A 22,852-nucleotide genomic window follows, 5' to 3' on the forward strand; every position below is an offset into this window, starting at 1 on the left:
ATTGTATTACATAAAATATCTTGTTTAGAGTAACATTAGCTATACTATATAATATAGTAAAGGTTGGTTGGTTTTCCAAGGTAATCCTAGCTGTGTTGAGACAGGTCTGATGACTTCCTTACAGTAAACACGAGGCTTAACCCAGAGTAAACAGTGATGACAGCTCTGTGTTGTGTCATCAGCCCGTCAAACAGGTGGTGAGACACCTATTCAGCAGCGATGGCTGTTTTAGATAACCACACAAGATTGCAGGGACAAATAAACACTTCCAGGAAGCTTTGCGTCACCCCATCTCACATCATCTATGTGTACCAATTCACCGACCTGCCTTCACTGCCTGTGAGAAGCTTGAATCGTGTGAAAGCGTCTCCAACTGTTCTGAATTACAGAGGGTTATGTAGAGTAGGCTTAGAACTATTGAATTAAAACTATAAGTAGATTTGTTCCCCTTGGCTCCACATCACAAGTTTACACTCTGTTGGGTTTAATTATCGGTGTGTGTTTGTGTTTGTGTGCGTGTTTGTGTCTATGTGTGTGTGTGTTTGAGAGAGCGTGTGTGTGTGTGTGGGTGTGTGTGTGTGTGTGTGTGTGTGTGTGTGTGTGTGTGTGTGTGTGTGTGTGTGTGTGTGTGTGTGTGTGTGTGTGTGTGTGTGTGTGTGTGTGTGTGTGTGTGTGTGTGTGTGTGCCAGGGCTTGAATCAAACCTGACCGAACCCGAGCCCATGAACTGAGTCTGGCCAGGCCGTCCCATTGGCGTCTACACCCCCCAGCCCTGTTTAAAACTGACGTCTTAGTTGGCTGTTCATAAGAAAACAAATTGTTAGTTGTTTGAATGACAAAAGTCTGTTCAGAATTACTTGCGGGATCTTACTGATTAGCCGATTTCCTCTTGTGAGAGCCGTGCAGAATGAATGTAGTGCCGTAATCATCAAATACCCGGAACGTGCATTTCAAATAGTTTCCTTCGATTGGCGTGATATAAACCTCATTGACACGAGGAATTAACAATCAGACTTTGAGGATTGCAGACAAATCCGTTCAGAATCACGCACGGGGGGGAGAGGAGGAGACGTGTTTCAATACATGAAACCATTGTATGTTTGTATAAAATAATATTTTCCACGGCCTGAGGAACTAAAGGGGGAATGATCTCGTGTTTGGGGAGAGAATCAAACCCCTTGTGTGCGCATGAATCTGTCTGTCTGTCTGTCTGTCTGTCTGTCTGTCTGTCTGTGTGTGTGTGTGTGTGTGTGTGTGTGTGTGTGTGTGTGTGTGTGTGAGTGTGTGTGTGAGTGTGTGTGTGTGTGTGTGTGTGGGTGTGGGTGTGTGTGTGTGTGTGTGTGTGTTCCATGGCCTCTACCTCCATGAGTTTGACCTGCTGCTGGTGGTTGTCCAGTGTGGCCAGGTCTCTCTTCTCCAGCTCCTCTACCTTCTGCTCCAGCTGCCTGCTCCTCCCCTGGGCCTCCTGGTGCTCCCGGCGGCTCTGCTGCATGTCCTTCTCCAGAGACAGCAGCTGGACCACAACAACACACACTACACAGTTCAATCACATTCAGTTCAGAGGGGTGTAGAATACAAAACACGTATCAATCCTGTTCAGTGGACAGGTATGTACACAAAAAAATACTTTAAATACTTGACTTTGGCCCAAATATCTTATTATTATCTTGTCTTCATATGTAGTCTGCATATTTTCCTACTCCCCACGTCATGTGGAATACTATTTCATCCACTATTTTGGCAGTTTTCCATACTATTCTTCTGCTCGCTCATACCTAACCTATCCAACCGAGCTTTGTTGTACATTCTACAGGAAGTGTGCTAGCCCACTTCCTGCCGGCACTGTGGGAATTCAGAGGATTTGCAGGGCGCACCTCTTCCTGTAGCTTCTTGGCAGTGAGTCTGGACTTGTCCAGCTCCACTCCCTTCTCCTCCAGCTGTCTCCTCAGTTCGGCGAGCTCCCTCTGGCTCCTCTCCCGCGCCTCGTTGACCTGCTGCTGGAGCTTCTCCGTGGAGACCTCGCACTCGCCCATAATGCTGCTCATCTGTCCCCGTCACAGCCCGGGCACAAGAGATCATTTGTTTGTTGTGAGTTATAGGACTGGGCCTTCTGGTGTAGATGTTCCTGAGAGAGCTTTGGAACATGTACACTGGGGTCTTAAATACTCTTCAAACAGTCTTAAGTCTTATAAGCAGAATATTAGGCCTTCAAATGTCATCAATTACTAAAATGGAATTTGGATAGGTCTTTGGAAATGGATTGAATTATGAAGTCAACATAACTTTCATAAAGCAGAGGTGCTCTGCACTTTACTCAAAGTAACTAAACAACGTCGTACTAAAGCAATGAGGAACAGGTGTTCTTAAGGGTCTGTTCTTTCTGATGTTTGATGAAAGCCAAACATCAGAAAGTAGTCACCATTAAAGCTGCCATTTAAGTCACACTAGCACAGGGGTCGGCAACCTTTTCTTTGTAAAGGAGCCATTTTTGGCCCTTTACAAAGATGAATACATGCAATTGCAATAAAACAAAGGCTACAAAACAAGCATTTGAGTGGATGTTACATCTAACAAGAAATGAGACAAGAATGCAGGAAAAGTAAACTATCAGGTTTTTAAGTTGAATTTGAGTAGGGCTAGCTCTTCGGTTTCAGTCCATGTTTCTGCAAATGAAATGAATATCATTGCATCATAGAACATATCAGCCTAACGCTGCTTTAAAATATAAAGACTGGTAAACATTTCAAACAATTGAATTGTGACTGTCCAGTTCAGTGCTAAGTAGTCTTGTTGCATTGATTCCGAGCAACACTTGGGGCCTGCATGAGCAAAAAACAATATTAACTCAGTTACAACTTGCTTTAATGAATGAGATTATCTACCTTTCTCATCCAGTTTCATGGGATTTTTGTTTCTGAATTTTATTGTAGAGCTTCTGAATATCAGGGCTATATATCCATAGCCAGGTGATTTTAGCAAGCTACCCGCTCAGGAAATAGGCGTTATGAACACCTTTTCAACAAACACCTGTGCCATATACGATGAATGAACTGTGTACTCAAAGTTTTGCCAAAGGAGTCACTCACACACTCAGGTGTGTTGGAAGGTGGAGTTCCTGTCACTTTCATGTGATTCTTTATCCAAACTCTTAAGTGTATTCTTAGATACATTTAAAAAGCATGGTTTTACATTATATACATTTAAATGTTGTGCTCCTCTCCTTATCAACTCATAATAGTGCATTCTCTTTAAATACTCATTGGCAGGTTGAGCTTCATTATTTCAATGAGGGTAAAGCTCTCTCCCACTGAGACAGACTACTGGTAGCCCCCACTGAGCGGCCACTCTCACCTTCTTCTGCATCTGCTCCACCGTGCGGTCCTGGGTCTTCCTCTCTTCCTCCAGTTCCTGGCGGGTCCTCCAGAGCTCCAGCACCTGGCTCTTCTCCTCCCTGAGCTTGTCCTTCAGCTCTCGATGCTCATGGTTCAGTTTGGTCAGCTCAATCTGCCGACAAAGGACAGAGATAAGCTAACAGCTCGGTACCTTAGATGAAGCAGTCTTTAAAATATAAAAGCAACATCAATTCCAAATAACACGAGCCGAAAGAACTAAAGCATTCATTTAATAACGATCCATGAATCAAACATTCACATTTCTGAAGGATTAAGCAGCACATATTTGTACTTCGATTTCAATGACTCAAGAAATGAAATAAGACTTTTATCAATGTTCAAAAATGATCAACTAATCACTAAATGGAAAAACAGTTACTAACTAACTAACTCCTTAATGTGCAGAACCAAGGTATGAGGCGGTTGTTGAGAACAGCCTGTACCTGGACATCTTCCAGACGAGTGATGAGGGACTGGTTGGACTGAGACATCTGATCCTCCTTCTGCCTCACTTCCATCAGAGTGCGTTCAACCTGCTGCTTCTCTTTCTGAATGCAATGACATAACATCCACAGCACACTTCAGCTTACCTGACCAGACCCACCCTATGGGAACAAAGAAGTGAGATCTTAATGCCTTAATGGTTAAGGTGCTCCTCAGGTCCATCTACCTCCAGCTGGTTGGCCCGTTGCTCCAGCTGTTTCTCCAGGCCCTTGGCCTCCCTGATGGCGTGGTGAAGCTCCTCCACCTTGCCCCCCAGCTGCCTCACCTGCTCCTTCAGGTGCCCCCTCTCTTGGCTCATGGCTCTGAACTTGTCTTGGCATGCTTCCCGGTCTCTCTCCGCCTCGGCCTTGTCTTGACCAAGCAGAGTATTGCTCTGACAACAGAGACACAAACAACGCAATAACAATTGCGGTTATAAAAAAGGTATTTTCCCATGGAATAAATTAGTATATGTGGGTTGGAACAAGGAGCCAAATAACCCCTTCAGTCACCTCTTTGGCCTTATCCACCGCTCTGAGGAGCTTCTGAACCTTCTGCAGGTGTTCTTCCTTCAGAGTGGTCACACCTCTCTCGTGGCTCTCCACCTCCTCCTTCAGGGCCGCCTTCAGGCCCGCCAGCTCAACCTCCCTGAGCTGGAGCATCTCTTCCTGCTCCTCCTGAACCGTGAGGAGCTCCTGGTAGCCGTCCCGCAGCTGGGCCATATCCTGAGACAGGAACATGAGTCATCAACAGACTACACATCCGGTCATCAGCAGACTACACATCCGGTCATCAGCAGACTACACATCCAGTCATCTAGCAGACGACACATCCAGTCATCAGCAGACGACACATCCAGTCATCTAGCAGATGACACATCCAGTCATCAGCAGACTACACATCCAGTCATCAGCAGACTACACATCCAGTCATCTAGCAGACGACACATCCGGTCATCTAGAAGACGACACATCCAGTCATCAGCAGACGACACATCCAGTCATCAGCAGACGACACATCCAGTCATCAGCAGACTACACATCCAGTCATCAGCAGACTACACATCCAGTCATCAGCAGACTACACATCCAGTCATCAGCAGACTACACATCCAGTCATCTAGCAGTCGACGCATCCAGTCATCTAGCAGACTACAATGTAATCCAGCCACTTACAAGGGAGGCTGACAACAATCAAAGCATGCAATCTAAATTGGAGTAGGGACAAGAAATAATATAAAGTACCACATGCTGCATGACCTTGTTTCTAAAATCAACTGAACTAGACACAATGCAGGCCGCACAAGGTAAGAACAACTATTATGTTTTTTGGTCCATCCATCCCTAACTTAAATTCATCTTGACTTAAAAGTTTCATAACTATTAGTCAAATGGTCCTCACTTTTAGAAGCACTTCCTTGTCTGCGTTGATGTCCTCCATGTTCTTGGCCTGGTCCAGCTCGTCGTGCATCTCAGAGAGCTGGTGCTGAAGGTCCTTCATCTCCGTCTTGGAGCGTTCTCGCTCTGCTTTCAGCTGGGCCAGCCTGACACGCCGGGGCAAAACACACACTTGACTGTTAAGATCAAGGCTTGATGCTGTTCATTGAATACTGAAACACTGAATTCTGCACACTTCAGTATGTTTTGGTGACCAACACGACCACATGTTTTTATTCAATCGGTTTTAAAATGACATAAAGCTCTTACTCCTGTTTGGTGGACTGAAGGTCAGCCTCCACTTCAGCCAGCCGGTCCCGGAGCTTTGACAGCTCAAACTCACCCTTGTTCAACATTTCGGCCATGCTCTTTCTATCATTCCTGGCCTTTTCACAGGCCTTGGCTAACAGCTTTTCATTCTACAGAACGTACAAAAATAAATAGATGACCAACTTCACAAAGACAGAAAGATCCAGTACAACAAGAAGTTAAACCTCCATGTTTTTATACATGTTTTCAACTGTAACGGTCAGACTCTGTTGTACCTTAATCTCCACCTTGAGCTGTTTCTTCAAGTCATCCACCTCATATTCCAGTGCAGTCTGTTTTCCCTGCAGATCCTTAGAGCCAGTAGTAGTAATCAACACATGAAGCATGAATCACTGAGAGAGACCCCTCTCTATGAGGGAGAGGAACGCCTTAGAGCTTACCCTCTCCTCCTTCTCCACTATTTCCGCTGTCTTCCACTTCAGCTTGTTCATCCTCTCCAGCACCAGGTGGACCTTCTTCTCTGTTGTGGACTCGTTATCAGTCGTCCTGAATCACCAATGTAAACACACTTTCAGGGTTAACCCCTGGTCATAATATCTGTCATAATCACATTAGTCTGCGCATCAGAGACTAATGTGATTAGTCTCTGATGATAGTCTGCGCATCATTATTGCGATAACTGTAAAAAGGATCTTAGAGAAAGTGGATAAACAAATTTTGCACCGTATTGCACAGAGCAACGAGTCATGTTGTTTTGACACAGTTAATGCATTTATCCCTTTTTTCAAATGTTTTTTCCATTAATATTATTATTGCTGCCATTTTTATCAAGTCAGTAGAGTGAAAAATCATTTGATTATTACATTCTTGCTCAATTAAGCGACTAGAGACTAAAGCCCATCTATAACCAAGAGTGTGGAAATGTGTTCATAGTCAGGATTCCAATCCAATGCGTTGAGCACACACAGCTGTAACCACCGGCCCTTATCTGAGAGTGTGAGGACCCAACACCATTGGGAGGGCCAAGGGAGACTCGCCCTCATATTTATAACAAATGTCCCTCACCTCTAGTCAAGTCGACTTTATTCACTACAACTTCAGCCTCAAAGGGCATCACAGGCACACAGTCAAATGAGGTTTGACAGCCCCTCCCCCACCCCGGACCGAATGCCTTGAACAGGCAGGAGAGAACCTCCTCCATATGCAGTGGGAACAGGAAGGGACCTTAAGAAGGGATTGCAGAGAAAGGATCCTCCTTCAGGAATGCTAGGAGGGCAAGAGGTGACGGGTGGGCCAACAAAACATTATATTTAAGTGGCATGAATGTTATTTCCTACCTAATGTAATTATGAATGTAATTAAGAATGTAATTACGAAGAGGAAATCAGAAGACGACGAGAAGGCAAAAGGACAAGAGGAGCCCATGAAAGGGATCTGGTGTATAAGTAATGTGCCGTTGGGTTCAACACATTCCTGAACCAGAGCTAGTATCAGCCAGGCCCAGTAGGTCTACACAGGAAGCACCAGACCACACCAGGCCTAGTTAGAGAGCTAGCAGACATCTAGCTAAGGTATTAGCTTGATTCTCCTGGGTCTACTATGTCCTGCATACTCCAATGTTTGAAACACTCACCCATCCTTGAGATAGAAGTACAGTATCTGTTTGGCTGTGTCTTCATTTGAGTCCGCGGACACCTCCTTCTGCCCTTTCAGAAGATCAGGAGTGACCTGTTTAAGAACCAAACAGCACGTTTATACAGCCTTTGGACAAGGAATCTTCCTGATACATGTAGTGAAACTCTTTACCTGTGCATCTCTGTCCTTGGTTTCCTCCACGTGGTTTGAGGGTGCCTGGGACCGGGGTGGAGACGCTCGTCCCACTCCGTTGAGCACTGGTTTGGCGTTCTGGGGAGGTGTTGGGGAGGCCTCCCTCCCTGGGGGCTCCTGGTAGAGCTGGGTGCTGGAGGAGCTCTGCTGCCTGCAACGGGTCAGCGGTGTGCCCGGGCCTCCGCCGAGGAACCTGGAGCCTGGTTCCTCAGGGGGACGACCGCCGTCCGCGGTCAAGGTCCCAGACCGGGCGCCCTTCAGAGAGGAGGCTCTGTTGGAGGAGAAGGAGGAGGAGGTGGAGGAGGAGGTGGAGGAGTCTGAGGTCTTCCTGCTGTCCACGCTGCGAGACCTCCTCTGGTCCTCCAGGTTGATCCTGTTCTGTGGGCCGAAGCGACCCCTCTTCTGCTGGGTGCTGTTGAAGCGGTCGATCAGCTTGCCCACAGAGGGGATGGTGTCTGTTTCCATGGAGTTTGGGGACCTGGCAGGGACCCCTTTACCTGGAGGGGCGGGTTCTCCGGGCTGATGCTCGTCGTGGTCTTGATCCGGACCCCCGGCAGGTAGCGGGATCCGGGCTCTATTAGTGGGACTGAAGGCCTGGGGGACCTGAGTGGGAAAGGGACCCGGGGGAGAGGGAGACGCCCGGGGGTCTGTGACGGGCTGTGGGGCGATAAGGAGGTTGAGGTTGTTTCTCTCGGGGTCGTAAGGTCGCAGTAGCTCTGGGTGTCGCTGATAATGAAGTTCGTTGGAGGCTGCAGTTCGTCCTGAGTCCCTGGACTCTGAGTTTGTGACCTGACCTCGGCTAGCAGGTCCTTCTTCTAAGAACCGGTCCAGAGACCCTGCCCTCCTCTGGCCCTGCTGCTCTGATTGAGGAGCCGGTGAATCCCTGAGGCTCTCCTGGTCATTGCTGTTCATAACCACGTAGGGATGGCCTTTGGTCCCCTGGATTTGGACCCTCACTCCGAACAGGTTGTCCGGGCTGCTCCTGGGGCGACTGTGCGGCTGGACGTAGCCTCTCTGGACCCTGATGTCCGGGGAAATGTTCATCCTGCGATGCTCCATCGGAACTCCAGCGAACCTGAGACACAAGGAGGACTTTGAGTAGTGGTAGGACTGCTGAGAGTCATGTATACGCTTACAATTACAATTCTAACCAACCGCGAGCGTGTACTGCGAAACAAGCAAAGTGGGTCGGGTGGTTAGGCCATATATCATGTGAAATAGCCAGGGTAACTGTTTACACAACACTGGGCTGCGCCTGAGCTGAGGACAATGAATGACAGTTAACTGACACAGCACCCTGGCGGAGCTACACGCATCAGCTGTGCTGAAAGAATAACTTGATACGTATTATCAACACATTGCCACGGCAGAGAAATTAAAACAGTCCGTTCTGTGTGCTCATGACAGTGCAGGCTATTGTAAAGCATCCCAAGCTGCATGACGACAACAATGCGCAACGGTGGGCTCCCCGCTGAGTGGCGTCATGCACTGTGACAATATGGGGACGCTTTTTATTAACAAGTGTGTCACTGTTAACAACTAACCTTTTTTCTGCCCAAACAAAACACGTTCATTCTGAAGAGCACGGTCCTTAGCCATCCTTAAGTTTATGATCAAGTCAAGAGAACGGGAAGCTTGTCAAAGCACCAATCCGATAAAGTGATAATGTCAACGTTTTATGACGATAAAAACGTTTCTATTGTACGGAAACAACGATATTTGCTATATTTTAATTGTCATTATGTCATTAATTTAAATAATGCGAACAATAAAGTAGTAAAACAGTAAAGGCAGATCTACTCAGGACTTTGTCATCCGGTTCTGCTGAAGCTTCAGATACACTCTGGGTCGCCTCGCCCTTAGAATATTTACCCAGGTAATGACTTGTGTGTGAGAAAACCTCCCAGTATAGCGATCACAAGTTAGACAAAACAAAATAGTCCTTTTCGTAAAAATCTGAAACTTACCAAGAGTTACAGAGCGGAGTTACAGAGCGGAGTGCAGCGCAGTTCTCCTCCTCACGACGCGCTGAGGGCGGTAATGACCGGGGCGCGTCTACCCGTACTGGTGGGGCTGGAACTCGTGGGGCTGGGACTTTTAGGAGTGGGATTGGTGGGGCTGGGAATGGTGGGGCTGGGACTGGTTGGGCTGGGAGTGGTGGTGCTGAGCCTGACTATTACTGGTCCCACTACTGGTGGGACTGAGGGAGACTGGAGGGGCTGAGAGACGCTGGAGGGTCTGAGGGAGACTGGTGGGGCTGAGAGAGACTGGAGGGGCTGAGAGAGACTGGTGGGGCTGAGAGAGACTGGTGGGGCTGAGAGAGACTGGTGGGGCTGAGAGAGACTGGTGGGGCTGAGAGAGACTGGAGGGGCTGAGAGAGACTGGAGGGGCTGAGAGAGGCTGGTGGGGCTGAGAGAGACTGGTGGGGCTGAGAGAGACTGGAGGGGCTGAGAGAGACTGGTGGGGCTTAGAGAGACTGGTTGGGCTGAGAGACTGGTTGGGCTCAGAGAGACTGGAGGGGCTCAGAGAAACTGGAGGGGCTTGGACTGGTGAGACTAGGACTGATGTGGCCTGGTGGTGCTGAGCCTGGCTACTGCTCAGTCTCTGGTCTCGTGGGACTGAGCCTGACTGTCTCTGGTCTCCGCCCGAAGGTCTTACTCGTCCTCCAGTGCCTTATCACAACTCAACTCCTACAATATTAGGCCGACTTTACTCCCGACTCAATGACCAGTGCAAAGCAGACATATTGAAAAGGACGTTTATTGCTACATAATTTTGACACATGCCTAGGGCTACTTAAAAGTGTACACATATTGGCTGTTTTTATTTTGCTCAGCAGATAACATGAGATGAGTAGAAACAAATGCAGTTCAATGAAGTAGGAAAATGATACGCTTAAAGGGTAGGCTATAAACGTAAAACACACACTACTGTTAACATTGAACACAGCTATTTTCTGGTGCATAATCTTTTCACAAGGATTGTATAAAAGATAACTTACATAACTTAGAAAATGGAAACAATGTAATAGAAAAACGAACATGCAATAGCAACCAGGCATAGACTAAATAGTAAGAACAATAATTACACTTGAAACGATATGGGGGAAAACTGCAAAGTGCTCCGTCCTACCCATCAGTGTATCATTTGGTACAAACTGGCGTAGATCTATAACACAATGTTGCAGCAAACACACGAAGAACATCACTGTTAAGATATACGATGCCTCTACGTTACAACATTCTCGGATGTCTGGGTTCATTCACAGAATGGTCAAACTCCTGCAATTTTCGCACACACCACAAACACACAGGTGGAGCGTCGCGTTCCCATGAGCCACGCACGACGGATGATGGCGACTCCGTTGCTCACACAGCGCGGCTCCACTCCTCTGAGCTTGAACATATACTCATACATTGTAAACTTGTATCCGTAAACTTAAAGTGGGTGACCATTTCCCCTACTCTTGTCTAAGATATCGAAACAGAAACATAATCAATAAATAGAAAATATGTACAAAAACATCTTCAGTTTACAATGCATTTGTCTGTTACAAGTACGTGTAGGCACAAGTTATAAGTCCGCTTTATACCAGACGATTGTTCAATTGCATCAAATGCGAACAGAGCTGCTTTAGAAGACACATGAGTGACTTCTACTCAGACCGCTACTTCCTAAATATGCTCTGTGGGAATCTGCATATTAGAGACATAACCATATCATCATCATCATAATGTCAAAATAAGACATTTATATATTGGTATCCACATAGATGTATCATGAATAAATAAGCTTAATGTAATGTCAAACTAGGATACTGTCATTTGGTGAAAAATAAAACAATACCTAAATTCTGCTCATAGTTTAGTTCATTATTTACCTATAAGGTCAATCGAATATCCTCCAAAGAGCCAGTGAGCCCACTGATTCAGATGTAATTCAACACTGTGATTAAAAAAAAGTGTTTTGGGCTTAGAGTTTTAGGAAAGAGGGGGGCTTGTTATCCCCATGGTTACGACCTACTTTATGATACTTTTTTTTTTTTACCTTTGTTGTGTAACTGTTATGAGTGTTATAATAAGTGATGTTGTATATGAAATACGCCACACACCGTAGCGTTATACTATAGGTGTCCGGGAAACCTAACCCTCACTTGGACGCAGACATTAAATACATTGCTGCTCAGACAGATTTTCACCTCCACACACACACCCTGTGGTTTGATGAAATAGATTAATATGTTATTTATATGATCATATACAACAAATTACCACATTTAAAACAAAGTAAAGTTTTGAGTTCACTGGCTCTTTAAACAGGGCCATATTGTTCTGGTTATAATTCCCTGGGTGCTTATGTTTTTTTTGTGTGTGTGTGTGTGTGTGTGTGTGTGTGTGTGTGTGTGTGTGTGTGTGTGTGTGTGTGTGTGTGTGTGTGTGTGTGTGACTGTGGGATGGAATGAAGATGTGCAGTGATTGTAGGAGTAAGTGGAAACATCACGTAGGAGTGTAGTGACTGTAGGAGTGAGGGGAGACATGGAGTGGAGTGATAGTAGGAGACAGGGGAGACGTAGGAGTGAGTGGAGATGTAAGGGCGTAGTGTATCAGTGCTCAGAGACGTCCCATGGGGTGGCTGGTGTCGGCAAGGCCAGGGTGGAAGGCCAGGTGCATGGACTGCTGCTCTGTCAGGCCGGCAGACGCCTTCTCCTCCTCCCTCCGCCGCAGACACGCCGCCTTGGGGTTCAGGTTCCTCTCTGTGGGAGCACCGTGAGAGTCAGGGTGTGAACCACGAGAAGAAAAGGAAACGTGAGGCCTGTTTGTTATTAACGGTATCCACATGATGCTGCTCACTTTGAACAAATCACTCTCTAGATGTCCAATGAACGCCTTTCCAACCAGAAGTTAACCCTACTGGTTAAAACTTTTTTGAGACCAAAAACTGTCAAAATACGTTGCTATAAAACGGTTATGTAATTAGCCTTCAAAAGATGAGATCTATCAAATCTTTAGATTAAACAATCCATCCATCTCTCTATCCAGCAGCTATCCATCCATGTATCTCTAGCTTTCATGCATTCCTCAAACTTCAATCTATTATTACACTTCTTTGTCCAAACTACCACACCACCCATCCGTCTATCCATCCATCCATATCTCTTTACATAACACTTCACCTCTCTATCAGAAGATCCTCCTGGATGATCTGAATCTAGCCCTCCTCTATCATCTAATCTATCTCCTGAATCTAGCCCCATCTATCTCCTGAATCTAGCCCCCATCTATCTCCTGAATCTAGCCCCATCTATCTCCTGAATCTAGCCCCCATCTATCTCCTGAATCTAGCCCCATCTATCTCCTGAATCTGCCCCCCTTGCTATATCCTGATTCTAGCCCCCATCCCTCATCTCCTGGCCGTAGACGGACCAGTCCGGGCGTAGGACGACCACTGACCCCTGACTTGCTGCTCCAGGCTGAGGATAACGGCCACGGCCTGGTGCAGCACCAGGAGCTTGGTCTGCGGCTTCTCGCTGTTGAGGTGCAGCTGGCACATGTGGCCCAGCTCCTTGAAGGCCTCGTTGATGTCCCGCACACGCAGACGCTCCCGGGCGTTGTTCGCCATGCGCCGCTCGCGCTCGCGCTCGGCCTTCTGCTCGGGGCTCAGGTCCTCGTCCTCATGAAGGCTGCGAGGGGAGGAAGAGGAAGGCCAGAGGGTTGAGGATGACCATGGTATGACGATGAATGAACCAGCGGGGCAACCTATTACTGTTGTAGTAAATGTCATGTCATGAAGTCAGACTGAATTTACATTGAGCTAGTCAACAGACCAGCCCCATGGCACCACACTGAAGTGACAGTAAAGTCTACTGGTTGAGGGCAAGGACTGAGTTCATACTGTTGGGGTGTCTGCCCTCTGCTGGCTACTGTGGCCCGATACAGTAAGCCATCCTTATGGTTTACTGTGTTCCATTTGTAAATGTGTCACCTATTTAGTGACTTGGAAAATAATGACAAATAACCTTACTTACTAACTTAGTAACTATGTGGTTAATTAACAGTGTTAGTTAAGTCAATGTAGTTCTACCAGATGACACAGCCATACCTTGTGCACAGTGTTTTTTTAATAGATGAGCTCTTTAATGAGGTTGTTTCCAGTGGTGGGTAGAGTACTGAAAATCTGTGCTCAAGTTAAAGTACAATTACTTCCTTCAAAATCTACTTGAGCAAAAGTAAATATTCCAATTGGAAAACCTACTTCGGTAAGAGTAAAAAAGTACTCTGTTACAAAGTTACTCAAATTACAAGTAACTTCACATTTTTGTATTGCAGTGCTTGGATCAGTGAAAAATACATAACGTGTGTGTGTGAGTGAGTGAATGAGAGAGAAAGATGTACTCTTAAAACATTTCTTCATTGTGTGTATTGTTCATTAAACATACATACAACAATACATACAACAAAATGAATTTCATGTCATTTCAAACAAATTGACACACTAAAAATGTAAATGGATTTCAGCTCTGTGCATATGACAAAAGGCAAGAGCTTTGTAGGAACACTAGCCAGGACGGCTGATTGGCCTAGATTTGTCTTGACGCGATTGTTATTCAGCCTACACATAGCATGCACGCACACTTGCACGCACACGTGGACCGTATTCCCCCCCCCCCCCCTTTCTAGTCCTCAGTCCCAACGTTAAGCTGCTTTCATACCGCCGCACGGCAACTCGCCACCTCCATTCATTTCAATGAGGGAAGGGCGGCAGAGGGGAGGCGGTTACAAAAGCGGCTACTAGGAAGCGGTTGCCGCCCACGTGAACGCGCACAGATTTTGCCCTTCCGCTCACCTTTCCCCGTGTTGAAACTTTCGGCGGCAGCAGCAGCAGCCGCTTTTGAAAACACCTGGCCCTTCACACCGCCGCGCTGAACCGTTGGAACACACAAGACCGGAAACAATAGCAACGCCGGTAAACAAACCCCGAGAAGCCCAATCCCTTCGAGAGCTCCCCGCGCTACGGCCATCCGGAGGCGCACAGAGCTTTTGGCCGTGATATTATATATACAATTATATTATATTATATACTATTATATATAGAGCTCCGGGCAGGGCCGGTGCTCGGCATAGGCGACCTAGGCGATCGCCTAGGGCGGCAAATGCGTTGGGGGCGCCCTCTGGTGGCGCCCTTAATTAGTCAATTAAAATATACGAAACAAACGGAGAAGGGTTAAGTCGCCTGTCCTAGGCGACTTGTCCAAGTTGATGTCGAGTCGCCGAAACGGCCAGCGCCGGCTCTGGCTCCGGGAGTCGCAAACGGCAACAATCACTTTCTCCTCCATGCTGCAGTTCACCCCGGACTGCACTGCACTGAGTTGGCCGGTTGAATGCTGATTGGCTGTTACGTTACACAAGTCACTCAGAGGCCACGCTGTTGAACGCTGATTGGCTGTCATCACACAAATGTCGCGTCAAAGTTGAAATATTTCAACTCGAGCAAATTTGTCGTGCCACAAATCCTCGTGAACCCGCTCGCCTGCGCAGGGCGAAAGTGTGGCGCGACAAATCAAAACTTGTCGCCGGTTTTCTCTAGCGAATAATTCGCCCGATACGCGTCTCTACGTTCACTTTGTATGGGATCTTGTCGCCCCGTGGCGTTTGGTGTGAACGCAGAGTAACGGTAGACTCTTCGCCTCAGCTATGGAATCGCAACCTAGGGAGGGCGCGTCGCTAACGTGTACGCTTGTATTACAAAATTAGATTTTGATCAAAATACTAATTTTAATCATTTGCGTTACTTGTAATAACGCGTTACTACCCACCACTGGTTGTTTCAGTGCTACTAGGAGCCTGTTGTTGCCAGTTAGATTCTGCATACCTGGCCGGGGTGCTGTTGTCGTCGTGCAGCTTGTGTTCGCCCTCCTCGTCTGATCGCTGGCTGTCTGAGCTGTGGTTGGTGTGCATCATCTCCTCCCTGTCTACACCTTCCAGCTTCAGCTCCTGGTTGCCTATCAACACAATACACACACTGAACACACACGCTTCAACGTACACTTTACTGGGTCTATTTCAGAACCAAAACTGAAAACAGACACCAAGCCCATGACCGCCGTCCCCTTGTAGGTCAGCAGCTAACCCCTAGCTGACCCTCCATGATCGCCGCCCCCCTGTAGGTCAGCAGGAGGCTCACCCCTAGCTGATCCTCCATGAGGCGTCCCTCAAAGGTCCCTGCCTCTGGAGAAGAGTGTGGGCGGTCCCCAGTGAAGGACCTACCTCTGCCGCCGCACCCCTGTACGGTCTGGAGCGCCAGTCGCTGCCTCGCGGCGTACGGGTGGCCATTTTGTATCCGCCCTTGGAACACCTGGTGGTTGGTGTTCATGGTGACCGCCTCCACCTGCAGAGCCACAAACAACAGTTAGTATATGTAATAAACAACGAAAGGATTATTAAAACCCTGTCTAGGAAGACACACACCAGAAAAAACAAGTGAATTACTCATCACCCAAACTACTACTGAATAAATTACTTCTGACATCATTCTGAAAAAAAATCAAAGTGAATTGGTTGTATACCCGTCTACACTACAGCCAAGGATTAATATAAAGACCCTGTTCTCCTGCGTATACCACTCCATCCCAACGGGCTGAAGCCTGTCTCCTAAACGTTGACCGTAGTGCAGCTGACTCCATAGTGAAGGTGGTCATATCCGTACAAAGACAATGCGTCACAGCATTCCCCCATTGTGTCCCGTTTCCTATTTCAGGGACGCCCACGCAGACCCCCCTGCCCGCACCCCCCACCCAGCTCCTCCCCCCGCTCAGGGCTTGAAAACATGTGGAAACGACACATGGGGAAATAACACATGTGGAAAAAATGTTGAATGCTAAACACATTTCAGAATAAATGAGCTTTCAGAGCATTCTCTTTGGAGAACCGATTCTTTTATGCTCTCTGACTGTATTCATCACACACACACACGCACACACATACACAAACGCACACACATACACACAGGAACGCACACAAACGCACCCACACAAACACACACACACACACACGCTCTTTGGAGAGCCTATTCTTTCATGCTCTCTACCTGAATTAATCACAGACACACACCCACCCACCCAATTGTGGACACGCACGCACACACCCTGAACAGCTTCACGCTCTCTCTCCATACTTATCCACTACATTTGAACGCTCTGTTGTGGCCCATGGACACAGAGACGATGGCTCACCAGGGCGGCGTTGCGGCCGGGCGCCGGCTGCGTAGTGACCGGCGGTGTGGTGGCAGCGGGTCCGGGGCCGGCGTGGCTCAGCAGGCTGTGGAGGTCCCCGGGCAGCCTGGCCGTGGGGCCCACAGCGTGGTTCCTCAGCACGTGGATCACATCATCCAGCCGGTCCAGACGGTCCTCCACCTGAGACTAGACGCACACACACACACACACACACACAGACACACGCACGCACGCACGCACACACACACAAACACACACATGAAGGCAGGGCTAGACTTTCTCCCATCATTTATTTGTGTTTTCTATGTATTATCCTCTGGGGCCGTGGCAGTGACACACCAATAAGGAGCGGTGTTCTTAAAACAGGAACGCCGTCGTACCATCGATATGAGGGAGGACTCGTAGGCGGGGGACGCCGGGGACTGGGCTGGGTTCCAGGGCCGCATGTTGGGGCCTGGATGGGAAGAAAAGGGGAAAGCATGTCCAGGTGTAGTGGAGAGGTGTCACGGTAGGTAACAAGAAGGATAATACCTCAATTAAGAAATACATCAATACATCAAAAACATGAATTCATTGATTCATTAATTATCACAATTAAAATAGATGATAAGAATCCACATTTAAATCAATACAAAAACACAAAAGTAAAAGAATAGTGATAAAGTATTTGACAAATAAAACGTATGAATCTGGTGTATCATGTGGTCAGCATGGGAGGGGGGTCTTGGGTGTGTGTCTTACCTGAGGGTTCGGTGGGGGCCGTCGGGGGGGAGGGAGAGCGGGCCGGCGTGGACGCGCTGGAGGGGAAACTGCTGCTTGTGTGGTCAGGAGAGTATATCTGGGGGGGGGGGGGGGGGGAGAGGAGGAAGAGGAGGGGGTGAGCAAGCTACACTGCCCAGCACATGGATCATTTTAAAAGCACAACTCATCATGTCTCTGCGGGGTTTTACAGCCACCCCCACCTCCGGCTCATAATCCCAAACCAAACTCATCAATTGCGGACATTTTTACTATGACAGCAGGCCCATAAAACCCCAGCACCCGCGAGCCCAGCTTTAAACACACGAGGCCGCGTCGCCGGGACGTCAGGGCACAGGCCAGGTTGACTTCACTCTGCAGCGCAGATTGAGTGTTTCTCTTTATATCAATTGAATGGAGTTGAGTGGACGTGGAACAGGAAACCACGCAGTCACAGGGTTTAACAGGGTCGGGGTTGAGTGTACTTACAGATGCCAGAGCTTTGCCCAACGCGTCACCCGTCTGCGAGCCTCCGGGCAGACTGCCTTGGTTTCCTGTCCACGGAAGGGAGCGGCAATTCATAGTTTATGAAGGCTTCTCGAGGCACACAAAGACCCTTCATATACAGTTAATGGATTTAAAATACAGGTCGGTATATTTTTATGTATACATATATATATATAGAGACAGATACAGCCCCACATATAAATATATTTGCATATATACATATAAACATACACATTTATTGTGAATTCACTCCATGACCTCTGAACACACCACACCCCAAACCGAAGCTGACCTGAGGAGTTGTCTGAGTGGCTGGCGGAGGAGGAGAGGGTCCGGGGGGGGTGCGAGCGGTGGAAGGTGGACATTGGGGGAAGGCCTCTGTTCATATCCGTCACCGCCTGCGTTGAGTAGACCTGGAACACGTCACCAAACCCAGCCGTTGGCGGTCATACGTTTATACGGGTCAGAGGTCAGCACTTCTGACCCCCTTTGGGTTTGTTTTCATGAATGTTTTTACCAGGTGATTGTGTGACGTCATGTTGTTGTAGTTCCCGTGCTCTGTGTGGCTGGATGTGAGCCCCCCTCGTTGCCCCCCTTCGTAGCCCTGTTGGTTCAGTCCGTTCGCCGTGTTCCAGATGTCCGCTGAGTTGCCTGTGCCCTCTGCATTAAGGACACAAGTTTGAACACAGATGTGCTGCCATCTTGTGTCTCACAGCAACGCTACGCTGAAGTCAATTCTGAATATGTCGTGGACACAGTGAAGAAAGCTATTCAAGTTTTATACCTCATATAACTCAAATCCCTAATGTAATTCTTACACGATTGATGTCTCTGACATATAAGACCTTTCCCATACCCATTTCCTCCTCTCTCAGTGCAAGTTAACGGTATCAAAATAAAAGTGGGTAGACATTCAAAAGTAGACCAAAGCAAAAGTAGACATTCATTCCCCCCTCAATCCAATAATGTCTGGCTGTAGGACATCCACATCCAACTGCTACCATCAAAATCGTCATAGGTTTTACGCCAGCGATGATGTTTAGTAAATGATGTCCCTTTTTAAACAATGATAATTTGGGATTTCATGATTCATTATTTTCCATGTACCTTGGTAAACGATACATGTAATGTAATGGAAAGAAAATAGTGCATTCACATGCAAGCAAAAATCTGGCTAAAAAGCTAGCGCAACAGGCTTAATTGTTAGAGTTAGGGTTAGGTTAGGGTAAGGGATTGAAAGAAGAGATTGAAACTTTCCACGCCCACGCCCTGTGAACCACGCTTTGCCACTGGACGGGAGTAAGAGACATTAGCAGTTGGATGTGGATATCCATATCCTACAGGCTGAAGCCAGACCCTACTCCCTCTCTCCTACCGCTCACTTGGCCCTCTCTGTGATGAGCGAGACTCAGTGCACTTCCATTACGAAACTCTTTGGTGTTGTTGAGAAATCCCTCTGGCGTTATTTTCAAAGGGCACACAGAGCGCTCTCAGAGCACAGGGGAGCGCTGGCACTCACCAAAAAAGGTGTTGGCGAACACGTTGCCGGGGGTCTTGTGGGAGAGGTGTGATGTGGGGTTCTGGTTGATGTCCTCATTGTCAGGACATTGTCCATAAACCTAAAAGGAAATGTAGAAAATAAACTGTAATTAATAAAATAACACTGGGGGCAATTCTGCCGGCGGCGGCGAGGCGAGTGGAACAAAGTACGGTCAGAACGGGATAATCCATAAGCTGCAGGTCCAGGCTCCTTCTCATCCGGATTTAGGAAGCGTTCAGCGGGAGAAATCCCCACGCTAATCGAGGTAAGGTTTGTCTGTGCACACATGACTGTTGGACACACGACTGTGTGCGCACGCTCATAGTATTTTAGACTAAAATGGTGTGCTTCTGCAGCTGAGATGTTTGTGTTGTGATGTGTTGTGCGCTCCCAGAGGTCCGCTTCTACTAACCGTGTGTTCTGCACAAATAAATTGGATGCAGGAATACAGGCCTGCATTCTGCAGAAGTGTTCGAAATACACACCAACACATGTTCAAACACACCACACACAAACACACGCACATATAGACACACACACGCACACACACACACACACTAACACACACACACACACATAAACACATACATACACACACACAAACACATACACGCATACACACACATACACACACTCACTCACTCACTCACACACACACACACACACACAAACACACACACATACACAGACACACACACACACACACGTAAACACACAACCACACGCAGCAACACACACGCACACACACACATACACACACCAAGAGGTCTGGCCTGCACCTGCACCTCCCTCAATTTCTTTGATGTGCCCCAGGAAATGAAAATAAACCTCCCTGCTCAACATCAATGGGGTGTCAGTTACCCGGACGACAAGTTCTGTAAAGCAGCCTATTAAAGGCTGAATACCTCACACACACACACATCCACAAACGCACACTCACTCACACACACATACACACACATCCGAAAACGCACACACACACACACACACACACACCTACACACACGCACACAAACACACACACAGACACACACAGACACACACACACACCCAAACACACACTCACACACTCATTGACTCATACACCAACAATGATATACAAACACAGGGACCCACATTTCATGTTAGCATATACAAAAACACACACACACACACACACACACACACACATAACACGCACACACACACACAAACAGACACACACCGTGACCTTGGCTGGCACGGGTCCCATGGTGATTGTGCGAGAGGCCAACAGAGGAGCCCCTGCCGACACCGGGCCCATCTGAGCCGATGTGAGCAACATATGGCCAAGGATAAAGCCAATTGTCCTCCTTACCATCAACGTGGCAGGCGACCCGTTAATAATGGCCACACCCCCGCCCCACCCCCCGGAGAGGACCCGTCAGCATGGAATCCTCTTTTAACACCGCCTTGATTTAGGAACCATCAATCAGGACATCCATAATTATAAGGGACGCACTGTGGATATAAAGACCGTAACTTCAAATTTTATATTTTGCATAAACAATCATCTTTTTTGTTTTGTGCGTTAGGATAGTTTTAGGGTGTATATGTTCCTTTGTAGTTTTTCAATTCCCCTGAATAAGTCAATTTTTTCATCACAAACAGTTAACCAAATAGCCTATTTAATCAAATGTTTGAATGAAAACAGTACAAGCAGCCAGTGTTATGGAGTGGCAGCACACAGGAATATTCCCTTATTAATGTTGGGTGAGTTATGGCACCAGATGAGTGGAATATCAACTTGCTCTTCAAGTCCTACGCTTGCGGTTGTACCCCGGCCAACTCTAGCCACATGCAACCAATTTTCTGCTTCTGTGATCCATGATGTCTGGATATGGTTAGTCTCGGAGATCAAAGCGCCTTTGATAATGGCTGTAGTGGTGTAGGGACCGCTGCAACGAAGCAGGCTTAAATCAAATAGAAACAGCGGCAGTCTGCTTCATGTCAGAACCTCGCTGCTGCCGGTGGACTGACTGCTCAGCACTTACAAAGTACAAAGTGGGATGTGAACCCAATGAGTTGGTCCTGATGACGAGAGGAGTTCCGCATGGTCTGAGCATGGCTGATCAAACAGAAAAGCAAATAATAAAAGCTGGTAGCCTACAGCACCAACACCACATGTTTCACTAATAGGATACTCTAAGCTTTCTAGGAACTACATCTATTTTTACAACCTTTTATGGACACGCTAACAAATGCTTTGATACTTTATCAAACTTTGAAGCCAAACTCACAAACCAAACATGTTATGTGAGGTTATTTAATCCAAATAAAGCTGATGTTTAAAACACATTCTGAAGTGTGTGTGTTAAAAAATATCCAAATAAAGCTGACGGTTAAAACACATTGCTAAGTGTATGAGTGTTATTTGTGAACATATGCATGTATACAGGACCGACGATCACTCCCACAGTGTGGTAATAAGTGATGTGTACACATGCAATGCATATCATTGGTAACAACACAATAATAAGATGTGCTTGCCGTGTCGCAGCACAAGTATCGCATTTAACCATTCACGATCCAATCAATCTCTGCATCCTACTTCAACACAAGAGCTCACAAAGAGGAGGGAAACAAGAAAAGAGTATAAAGAGATACTCACTGGCTTCATGTTGTAGCAGTACATCATGGGGTTGTTCCCCGTCCCGGGGACAGGATAAGCGCAGTACATCACTGTCCTGTTCAACACTCCGGACTCACAGTCAGCGGCGCGTCCCCGCAGCTCCAAGCTCGGGTCCTCGTGTGCACGTCGTCCCCGTGCACGCCTCCTCCCGGCCCGCCCTCCCGCTGGTCGCGCCCCCTCCCGGCCCCGCCCTCCCGCTGGTCCCCGCAGACAATTTATGCAAATGAGGACCGTACCATTCATGCACCCAGGGAGCGGTCAGTTCGGTCGCTTCCCGGAATGGTTGACGACGCGGACGAAATGGAATGGGATATTTAAAACCGAATTGTTCCGGCCGACTAATCAAGCGTTGAAGTAAAAAATCTATGAAAAAATAAAATAAAGCTGAGGTTCTGACGTATTGTATGCCTAAATCACGAAGTATTACAAAACGAGTATTTGCTGCAACAATAGGCCTACATGAGTGAATTCCTTCCATATGACCAATCATCTAATTTTAAGAAGGACATCTGGTTTGGAAGAAAACATCATGGGAATGGATTTTGCACATCCTTACTCTAAAATCAAACCAAGTTAAGGACAACAACCCAATATCCTACAGACATCTCTGAACAGGTAGCGTTTCCAGCTCCTCGTCTGACCTACATACACATAGGAGAACCTTCCCTTAGCTTGGAGACGCGTGTGATTTCTGACTTTAACGACAGGCTAAAAGATTATGGATACTTTAATATGTCTTGGCGATAGCACTTATGACACAACGTCTTCCCATGTGACCTAC

General features: G+C 47.3%; 2 protein-coding genes across 3 annotated transcripts in view; both read right to left on the reverse strand.

Annotated features, from left to right (window-relative positions):
- LOC307080589 (cingulin-like protein 1) overlaps nt 1-9,473 on the reverse strand; it is a 13,660-nt gene extending 4,187 nt beyond the window's left edge. Inside the window, exons 1-13 of one of the 2 annotated variants that reach the window (XM_079743363.1) lie at nt 9,375-9,473; nt 7,387-8,482; nt 7,214-7,281; nt 6,021-6,126; nt 5,856-5,930; nt 5,581-5,729; nt 5,276-5,417; nt 4,387-4,599; nt 4,062-4,268; nt 3,835-3,939; nt 3,351-3,503; nt 1,874-2,044; nt 1,360-1,512 (exon numbers count right to left, since the gene is read on the reverse strand). In XM_079743363.1, the coding sequence (XP_079599489.1) occupies nt 1,360-1,512; nt 1,874-2,044; nt 3,351-3,503; nt 3,835-3,939; nt 4,062-4,268; nt 4,387-4,599; nt 5,276-5,417; nt 5,581-5,729; nt 5,856-5,930; nt 6,021-6,126; nt 7,214-7,281; nt 7,387-8,466 (2,622 nt within the window). In that variant the 5' untranslated portion in view covers nt 8,467-8,482; nt 9,375-9,473. Of the gene's footprint in view, nt 1-1,359; nt 1,513-1,873; nt 2,045-3,350; nt 3,504-3,834; nt 3,940-4,061; nt 4,269-4,386; nt 4,600-5,275; nt 5,418-5,580; nt 5,730-5,855; nt 5,931-6,020; nt 6,127-7,213; nt 7,309-7,386; nt 8,483-9,374 lie in introns of both variants that reach the window. The other variant, XM_079743362.1, reaches the window with a different exon arrangement.
- A 761-nt stretch (nt 9,474-10,234) lies between these two features.
- LOC307080365 (transcription factor 12-like) lies at nt 10,235-22,127 on the reverse strand. Its single transcript, XM_079743044.1, has 12 exons — nt 22,051-22,127; nt 19,401-19,500; nt 18,399-18,541; nt 18,174-18,294; nt 17,864-17,928; nt 17,378-17,474; nt 17,017-17,090; nt 16,637-16,822; nt 15,672-15,792; nt 15,277-15,406; nt 12,858-13,087; nt 10,235-12,160 (listed from the first exon to the last, which is right to left on the reverse strand). The coding sequence occupies exons 1-12, from the start codon at nt 22,117-22,119 to the stop codon at nt 12,018-12,020; spliced, it is 1,479 nt and encodes a 492-aa protein (XP_079599170.1). The 5' UTR covers nt 22,120-22,127; the 3' UTR covers nt 10,235-12,017.
- Nucleotides 22,128-22,852: the final 725 nt, after the last annotated feature.

The sequence above is a fragment of the Pollachius pollachius genome, assembly GCF_949987615.1.
Source record: "Pollachius pollachius genome assembly, chromosome: 9".
Lineage (NCBI taxonomy): Eukaryota > Metazoa > Chordata > Actinopteri > Gadiformes > Gadidae > Pollachius > Pollachius pollachius.

Bases quoted from the DNA above. Each gene is read 5' to 3' on its own strand.
- LOC307080365 (XM_079743044.1), bottom strand. From the start codon at position 22,119: ATGTACTGCGCTTATCCTGTCCCCGGGACGGGGAACAACCCCATGATG. The intron at 17,091-17,377 runs GTAAGACACACA...CTTCCCATCCAG, and splicing joins GGCCCCCACCGAACCCTCAG to GCCCCAACATGCGGCCCTGG. The intron at 16,823-17,016 runs GTACGACGGCGT...GTGTGCGTCTAG, and splicing joins AGTCCTCCCTCATATCGATG to TCTCAGGTGGAGGACCGTCT.